Below are 9060 nucleotides of genomic sequence, written 5' to 3'. Positions count from 1 at the left end.
TGGCAACACTGTCTGACCCAGGTTCTGGGTCATGCAAGTCCAAACCCCTCCAAAGAGCTCTGGCAGTCTTCAGAAAAGGAAGAGGCTTCCCCCCACCCCCCTTCCTCCACTACTTTCTTATCCAAGAAATAAATGGAAGGGAGGAGCAGTACATTTTCCAGAACCATGGTACCTTGTCCTCTCAGATGAACAGAGACAACAGTACATTTCAACTTTATTAGAAAAAACCCAAAAGTTTATACAAAGCTCTGCATTTTACAGAAAACCACCTCCCCCAAACACAAAGAAATCCGACATTGCAAGCTGTACGCATTTTCTTTTTTCATATACATACATATATATATGTACATACACATATATATATGTGTGTGGGCGCACGCATGTATATATATATAGTGTGTGACATGTACTTTTTTTGCATGGTTTGCATTCATTATTTTACAAAGTCAACATTCAGTAGAAAAAAAAGGATCTTTGTTACCATTATTTTCTCATATAAATAACTGTGAGCAGTCCCTCTGCAGATAGATAAAAAACACCTTTTCGTGTCGTTCTGTAAAAAACAGACATTGCTGAAATGGTACTGAAATCTTTCTCAAGTTTTTTCAATACCACCATAAAAATATCATCTAGCCCCCATTTCAAAATGCTTGTCCAAGGCATTAAAAGAGAAAAGACCGTAAGACAGTTCTGGAGAGATCAGTTCTTTAAGCCAACATTCAGGTAGGTAATTTTTGCTGAACCTCATACATTGGTGTGAAATGAGCACAAACAGGAGGCCAACCTCTCTGTCTGCCTGGAAAAGCTGGTTCTTTGCCTACTGTCACTGAGTCACATTCTAACAAAGCACCCAGCAGTGCCAACGAGCTGACAGACATTCAGCTCACCCTTCTTGCCCCACAACAAAGCCACAGAGTTTCCTGATACAATTAAAATCTCTACCAGCTCAGAAAATTTTTCCTACTCCATCTACCTTAAAAGTACCTGTTGGAATAATCGTGGCATGGCTACAGACATTAGGTTGTTGAATTATTGGGAGAAAAACTTAACTAGTGGGGAAAATGCAGGACAACAACTAAAAGGAAGAAAATGCTATAGAAAAGAGTTACTGGAGTGACTCCCAAGGCTCTGGTTTGAAGAAGCAGAAACAGCAGAGATATAAATTGCAGCTCAAAACATCCTTGTGTTTACTGAAGTTAAAGGTGACAGTGTGGTCCAAATTAATCAACTGCCTGGTAAACAATCATTCTTTCTGTCAAGCACCATGACGGGGAGAATGGCAAAGATTTTGAAGGCAATACAAGTGGTAGTGGTGATAACAAAGGTAATGAAAGTGAAGAACACAATGATGCCAATTAAATGGAGAGTAATGCCAACGAAGATGTTTCAACTGCCAGAGATGCTGGCAACAAGAAGAATGGTTATATGGTTGGTGTTGATGATGGCCAGAATTCATTCATATGTCCATGTAGTCATCATCTTCATCAGTATCACTTTCCAGTGAGGACTCCTGGCTTGAGGTCTCTAAGATTTCCAAAGCTGGCTGACAAAGGCTCTCCTTCTTTACATTCGCTGCAGACTGAGCAGACAAAATAGCAGACTGATCCCAAAAAGAGAGAGAGAGAATATATTGCTAAATAGTCAGGATAAACCCGTGGTCACAGGGGTAAAAGCCAACTGGTTGCTATTCCTTCACATTCAATAGCTCTCTTCTATAAAAGATATGGCATCCTAACGTGAAACAACATTTACCAGTAGGCTTCCCCACAGTTAATATTCTGATAGTTTCCACTAACCTAAGAACTGCAATGGCTGCACTAATTCTCTCAGCCATTTTTGTAGTTCTTTCTAATTCCCTCAGAAAAGGGATAAAGACTAGGATAGCTATATCACCCATGCCCAATATTTTACCAGTCCTTGAAAACTGGCTCCTGCTGAGAAGAGCTAACATCACCTTCTACTACTTATACTATCTCTGCTTATGAACTGGGGACAGGAACTGTTGCTCCTTTCATACAAGTATTCTATTGAGGGGAGAATTAAGACAAAAACAATAATCTAGAAAATTACTGTTTCCCTTTCATTACCTTTAATTTTTGCTTGGTCTCTTCTGAAATGCTGCCCTTTGGAGAAAGGAGGGTGGGAGTGGGTGGAGTGACAGTGATCTCAGGTGGAAATTTGGTGACAGATGAAGGTATGAAAAGCTTTGGCATGTTGGGCAGAATGCGAGTTTTTACTCGGGTGCCATCTGTCTTGTTCTGCTGACTTCCCAAAGTCTGTGAACTGGAGCTGAGTTCAGGCTTGGAACTGGAGGCTAAACAGAAAATTGTAAGAAAAAACATGTTAGGAAGCTATCTAGGCTTTCAGATGTCAAGAAAGAGGGAACATTTCATTGTTAGACATATGGCTGGCTCAAAAGGTCTTCCTTCAAGCTTTGCTTTAGGTCTCAGGAACAGAAGAAAGTGCCTCAAGATTCTGTAACAACTGGAAACAAGTAATAATTTAAAAAAATCCAGCAGAAACTCAGTCTGACCGAGCATGACAACTGGTAGTGTAGTACTGACCCATCCAGTTAGAAGTCTACTACAAACACCATTTTTCCACTTCATGTTTCAGATGCAACCATCTTATCTTTGCATTCTCTATTCTGTAATGCAACAAGTAAAGCTACTTAGCTTTACTTTTGAGTCTTAATTTCCTCCATGATAGTGTTGCCTCTTTAATTATTGAGATAGCAACTCCTCAACAATTTAAGAAAAATATATGGTAACACTGAAAAAAATTTCCTCACTATTCTCTTCAAATACTGCCATAAAAACCTCCTTGGTGTGCTCATGACACCATCTCCCACACTAGTTAGCATCTTTTTCACATATTTCCCAACTGTCTCAGCTTGTGCTCTTTACCATACAAACTCACTCAGACAGGGCTCATCTCATGAAGTAAAGAGGGGTCTAGCCCTTCTCTAGGCATTATCACATTGGATAATAATATATGCACAACAATAATGAGTAGGAGACAATGCTTTCACATTAAAAACTGATAATTTATTAAAAAATAATGCTGCTTCACATGGAATCAAAACTATTTTTAAAAAAAAGTTTTATGAATGAACACACCAGAGTCTGTTTCAGATTGATAATAATGACAGGTGTTCAAATGTATTTTTTCAGATTCAGTCTTGTCATATCCATCTCTTACAGATTGCTGGTACTGACATGGCCACTTAAAACACAGCAAAATAAAATGCCAGCTGCTGATGCTATCCTGAAAAACAACCAATAGTAGAACTAACTACTAAGGGATATAAAATTGAATTGTATGTTCTCAACTGTATACAAGAATGTAAAGCACTGTCACAACAGATAAGGCACAGCTTTTCAACAAGGTCAGTGACCCATCTCCATGGGCAGCCAATCATTTCAGAGAAGAGTACCAGAAACGTTGCAGTAATCACAGGATAACCTGCCTCTCACAAAGAAGGAAAAATGAGATACCCCTAACATTAATACCTAGGTTATGCCCATCTGAAATACCAAGTTTCACATTTTTTTCAATTAAAACACCAACTCCTTAGGAAGGGGGCAGGGGAGGGATAGAAAGCATTAACTGCTGTAATGCTGGTTTTAATGTTTACTCAGCCTGAGTCAGGTTTTGTGAAAAACTGTTTCTTTCTGCTAAATATTCCAACAGTGTAATCCAAAGTGTTGTCATATTGCCCCATATAAGATTTCAATTAAAAGAAAAATTCTACTTTAAAGGACGCACAAACTACATAGCATGATAGCCTGTACTGGGAGGTTTTTTTATTTGGCTTTGCTGCTGTGGTATTTAGCATGCAAGTCATGCACCAAAAAGAATAACCATTAAGGAACGACAAGGCACTTTCCCAGGAAGCTGGGACATTGCCAGGAATGCCTCTAAACTCTGGAATACTTGACTGGAAGGCAGGCAGAGAAACTAAGGAATATGAATCACAACTATCTAATCAATCAATCCCTACAGCTAACTACCCATATTCAGAATTCTTTGAAGCACAGAAAGCTCCTACCTTGTGTACACACATGTCCTGAATTTGTGCTGGTCACTGATTCCACTTGCCAGCAAACAGGCTCTGGTGATGGTGCAACAGTAGCCATTTTCATCTGCTGACAAAGCCGTGACTCCTGTTGCTGAAATCCAAGCCCCTCCAAAGGCACTTCAAGCTCTTCTTCCTCTTTAGTAATGAAATATAATTCACAGATTAAGAAACACCCTGATCTCTCTCCTAAGCCTCAGTCCATTTGCTGTTTTACCAACTGTTAGAAATTTTTTTAACCCTTGCTCTATTTCTAAACTGTAACATGACTGACTGAAATACTGACAAGCTAAGATGGCAATACCAACATTTTCATACTTGTTGCCATCAGTTCAAACTCTTAAAAAAAAAAAGTAAACGTCATTTAAAAAGCAAAAGAAAAAATTCTTGTGTATGGCATTTTGTTATCTCTGCACATCTGCAAGAAAAGCACATGCAACTGACCATTCTCCTTTGGAGATGTGAGGGTTGAAACACCTGCCATACATGCAGAGCAAAATCCATCACCCTTAATGATGAGCCAGCTGTGATCGATAGGTCCCTCTGATCTACAACCACAGGTCCATGCCACAGTGAAGTGCAGCTTACTGATAAGTAAGATTAATCACTGTGAACATCCACTAACGGGGACAAATATGGTTTTTACAAAACCAAGTTATACTAAATGCCCACTTTTCACTGGTATGTCCACTGTATCTCTATAAATACATTAGTCTAAAATTCCAACCTTCTGCTATTCCAGAACTTGGGATGCTTCTAATTCAGAATCCATGTATGTGTACATACAATCTCTTTATTACATACCAGCTGTATCTGATTTTAAATTAATGCAGTGTTAAACCAGTTTCCTTATACACTGAGCTGCCTATTGTAAGTAACAGGAGTAATTGTCACTGAACTACTGAGAGCTACTGGTGCCCTTTCTGGGAAGGGCAGACTGAAACAGCGACAAACCTTTCAAGGCTACGGACTCACAAACAAGCTCTTATTCTCTGATAAAAATGAAGACATCCTTCAAAAACAAAGGGCTGTCTGGTCTAATTTGAATCATCTTATATTTACACAGGCTAAGGTGTGCAAAGGCAGCTATCACAGCCCAGCAGATGCAATGTATATTCACAGTCTAACTTGCTCTAAAATTCTTTATATGTCCATGCTCTAAATTAATTTTGGATTTTGACAGTGTGATGTCTTAAAAAGGAATATATATTTCAACTTTTCTTCATTGGAAAAATACTCCCACCCCCTCAAGTGTTGAAAACACTTCTCCATCTTCATCAATGTAGATAAGAGCTTGGAATTTACCATGGTAATATTCTCCTCTACAAGAGTTTCCCTTGCTGAAAATGCTTAAGACAACATTACAGCTTATCAGCTTGGTAAAAGTCAGACCAATACAGTTTGAAAGATGCAACTTTTTTAATGAATTAGATTTTCTAGGATTCTTGAATAATTTGTACAAAAAAAGGATTACCAAAGCAGACTGCAAGTTCTTTCATCCATTAATTTTCATTGGTAAAGAACCTAACCCATCATCTAAACTTGTAGCTGATAGCCAATATAAGCCTTAGGATAAATGAGTTTGCTTGTAGAGAATTCTCCAATAGTTCCCAAAAAGGAAAGGTCACACACTACAGCACAAATCACAGGCAGCTTCTGTTCTGTGATGTTCCGCTCACTATCAAGCACAAAATGGAAAGGACTAACGCAGAAGAATGTAGTTCTCATTCTCAGCACTCTCTTGCACATTTCTCTATAGATACTTTAAAATACAGCATTGGAGGTAGGAAAATAACAGTTGCATCTATACATGTATTGTATTAATAGACCAAATCAGCTTAAAACCAAACACAGAACGAAGTACTTAACAACAGGAATCTTGACTAGGAAAATCATAATTCATTGTTTCCCTGTTTAAAAAGCAGAGGATAGCTGAAGGATGGTTTTGTCTATTTGTCTGCCCTTTATACCAGATACTCATATGATTTAACCACATGCTGGCAAAGTACAAGAGACTGTATGAAGAAGGATCAGCCCTAACATGGCCTGAAGCCAATATACACATATCCCATTACACTTCTAGAGTCTGATGATAAGCTGTAGTCTAAATCCAGAAGACTCCCACACTGAAATGGCTACAAAACACTTGATTAAAAGATAGGAAGAAACGTTACATCAACATTTGAGGAAAAGCAAGATGAAAATGGTGATTTCAGAAGATTACCCTACCAGACAGCTAAGAAGTCAACTACTTTTTAACTTACTCCAACACTCCAGAATCACAGTCTTAAGTATCTAGGGTAAGTACTAACAGTTCTTTCTTATCCATTTACCAATCAAGAATACAAAACAGTAATTATTTTAGCTGATAAAAAACTATATACAAATAAACTGCAATTCCTACAGCCTCAACTATACTGCTATCTGAGAACAGTTTTGTATGTACTCAGCTGCTAAATTACATTAGGGACTTATTAGTTCACCATTCAAAATAAGAGCTCTGATTTGCATTATTGTTTAATGACAAAACTCTACCTCTTATGCTGATTATGATCTTTGTTTAATTATAAGATATATCATTGCTTAAGCTGATTTGCTGTGCTTTATTTTAACTAAATTATGCCCCACTGACAAAAGCTCTTTTGAGCAGCCTATTTCTAGGAAGATGCTACAAGACTGGTCTCAGTCTATGTTCTTTTATGAGCAATCAGCATACTCGTATGCATCTCTGTCTTCCATATTATATTTGTTTTTGTTAAGTTTTGAAGATCCAGTTTTATAGTGCAGTAAAATTAGATTTATTTTGAATAAAATTATGTGTTAGCCCTTTTCAACGTAGAAGTGAATGGAAATGAAAGGGCAGGAGTCTGGCACACTAAGTGTGTATTTCTATCACTGCACTTCTGGAAACAACACTTGTTAATATTCTATTAGGCTGCGTCTTTCAGTACATGAGAAATCAAGAACCACTGTCTGTTAATCAATCCCTTGCTGTCAGAGGTGTTAAATACACAGTGACTGAATTCTATCCTCTGACTGGGTCATACCCTTTATTCCTTTAGGACCATAAAATTTTGTTCTTTTTTTAATAGTCACTTGAGTGGCATTATTTCCAAGTTAAAAATAAAGTTAATGAACAAAATATTTTTTTACATTCTTGAAAATAACAAGAATTGGTTGTTTCAGGCGTACAGAGCATAATTTATACTATTTATACTTTAATACGGTGCACAGATATTTATTGTATCTTTCATTACAGATGAAAAAGGGCAAAAGAGAGAAGGATAATCAGAACATACACACAGTTGGATCTCCTATTATTTGTTTAAAACAGATTTCTGAAGAGAATATCTTGATATTTGTCTTGTGGAAGATGCTGTTATAGCCCTGAACATAATGTCCTAGTTTTTCTAATAAAAACTTTCCCCAGGGAGGTAAAGACTCCACTAACTCATGAGCCACAATATTCTGCACAAGTGCAAGAGCACAAGAATACAAGTACTGAACATTCTGAAGGTGTTCAGAAGCTCAGATTTAGTATCAGTTAACAAATCTTTTGGTAATACCCAGTACTTGTACTGTCCTGGCAGGTTTTCAAACATTAGCTCTACAAACACAGTTTAAAATAAAATCAGTTTCTGAAGACGTAATACGTAATAGTTACTTGTCTCCAGGCTAAAGATGGGACAGGTACTGTACTCTGGAGATCCATTTAGCACTCTCACGACACAACACACAAAAATGAAGCACATAGAAAAAACCCACAGATTTACAGTGCATATGATTATTTATATTGAAAAGTTCATCTCCAATTGAGCTGGATTACAAGTATTTTTTTTCAGCCTTCCCTTTCCCAACAACTGTCTAAATACATATAAAATAGTATACACATAGAAAGAGGCACATCATACCTTTCAACATCTCCCTGCTTTAGTGAGGAAGAAACAAGCTGAAAACAATTCAATGCAACAACCTACTCCAGCTTTCCTCTCCAACCTCTTTCCACTTGTTGCCAGGGTAACCAGTGTTTGCAGATGCCTATAGCGGGCGCCTGGGTTCATGACTTCATCACAGTTAATATTCTCTCTCGGTCTCTCTTTATACATAGAATATATACACTACATACATATATCCACACACTATAAACATACAGATTATACAACCCCAGCAACCGTCTTTATACTGAGACAATTTACTTTGCTATTCAGATGTGTATAAAATGAAAAATATCACTGTCAAAAATATTCACTTGGCAATTTGCAGATGTGGAGAAAGTTTAAAAGCAGTAGTACTGTAACCAGTAAGCAGCTGCTCTGGTCTCTCTGCACTGCACTATACACTTAATCATTTGATTTTGTAATGCTGTCAGGTATAAGAGACATTTAACATTACAGTGTTATAAAACATTTTATGTGGAATTTCAAAAAAGCCTTTAGTCATGCACTAACCCTATTACATGACAATTGAAAGACAAGCTCAGAAAATGTGACTAGCACCTTGAAAAAAATGTTACCCAGTTTTTGATGGAAGCAGTTTGAAGTATTATAACACAGATATGTTAAAGAATACAAGCAACTTACAGTGCATGCACAAAACATCATTTCATTGCAGGAAAGGAAGGAGCTGAGCTTTGAACTCCAGGGCAGAAGACTAACATGATTTCAAAAGCAAATGCTTGGAGAAATGAATAGACAACAACTTCAAGTGCTTAAATAAAGCACTTGCACCACTTGCCTTCATCCCTCTGCAACACAACTTCCCCAGCAGTTCTGTGTGTCAAGACAAAAAGCCTGAAAATACACTACTATGGTTTAGCAAGTCTGTATTACCTTGCCTTCCAACCACTTCAAAAGAGTAAGGGATTGAATTCAGTGTGCCTACAGACACTAGGAAATACTTCTTTTACTAGTCCCAGTAACAACTGGTTTATTTTGTATTTTAATGGCCACCCACAGCACATGCAATTGTTCACAGAACTGACT

The 9060-nt window shown here is 37.5% G+C and overlaps 1 protein-coding gene across 4 annotated transcripts in view; it reads right to left on the bottom strand.

Moving 5' to 3' along the window:
• Positions 1-208: 208 nt before the first annotated feature.
• CABIN1 (calcineurin binding protein 1) overlaps positions 209-9060 on the bottom strand; it is a 119550-nt gene continuing 110698 nt past the window's right edge. For 3 of the 4 annotated variants that reach the window (XM_074921104.1, XM_074921106.1, XM_074921105.1), the window contains exons 36-38: positions 4052-4216; positions 2088-2314; positions 209-1600 (exon numbers count right to left, since the gene is read on the bottom strand). In XM_074921104.1, coding sequence (XP_074777205.1) covers positions 1457-1600; positions 2088-2314; positions 4052-4216 — 536 coding nt within the window. In that variant the 3' untranslated portion in view covers positions 209-1456. The remainder of the gene's footprint in view (positions 1601-2087; positions 2315-4051; positions 4217-9060) is intronic. The other variant, XM_074921107.1, reaches the window with a different exon arrangement.

Source organism: Athene noctua, chromosome 17 (genome assembly GCF_965140245.1).
Source record: "Athene noctua chromosome 17, bAthNoc1.hap1.1, whole genome shotgun sequence".
NCBI classification, from domain to species: Eukaryota; Metazoa; Chordata; class Aves; order Strigiformes; family Strigidae; genus Athene; species Athene noctua.
This window is presented reverse-complemented; position numbering and strand designations above follow the sequence as displayed.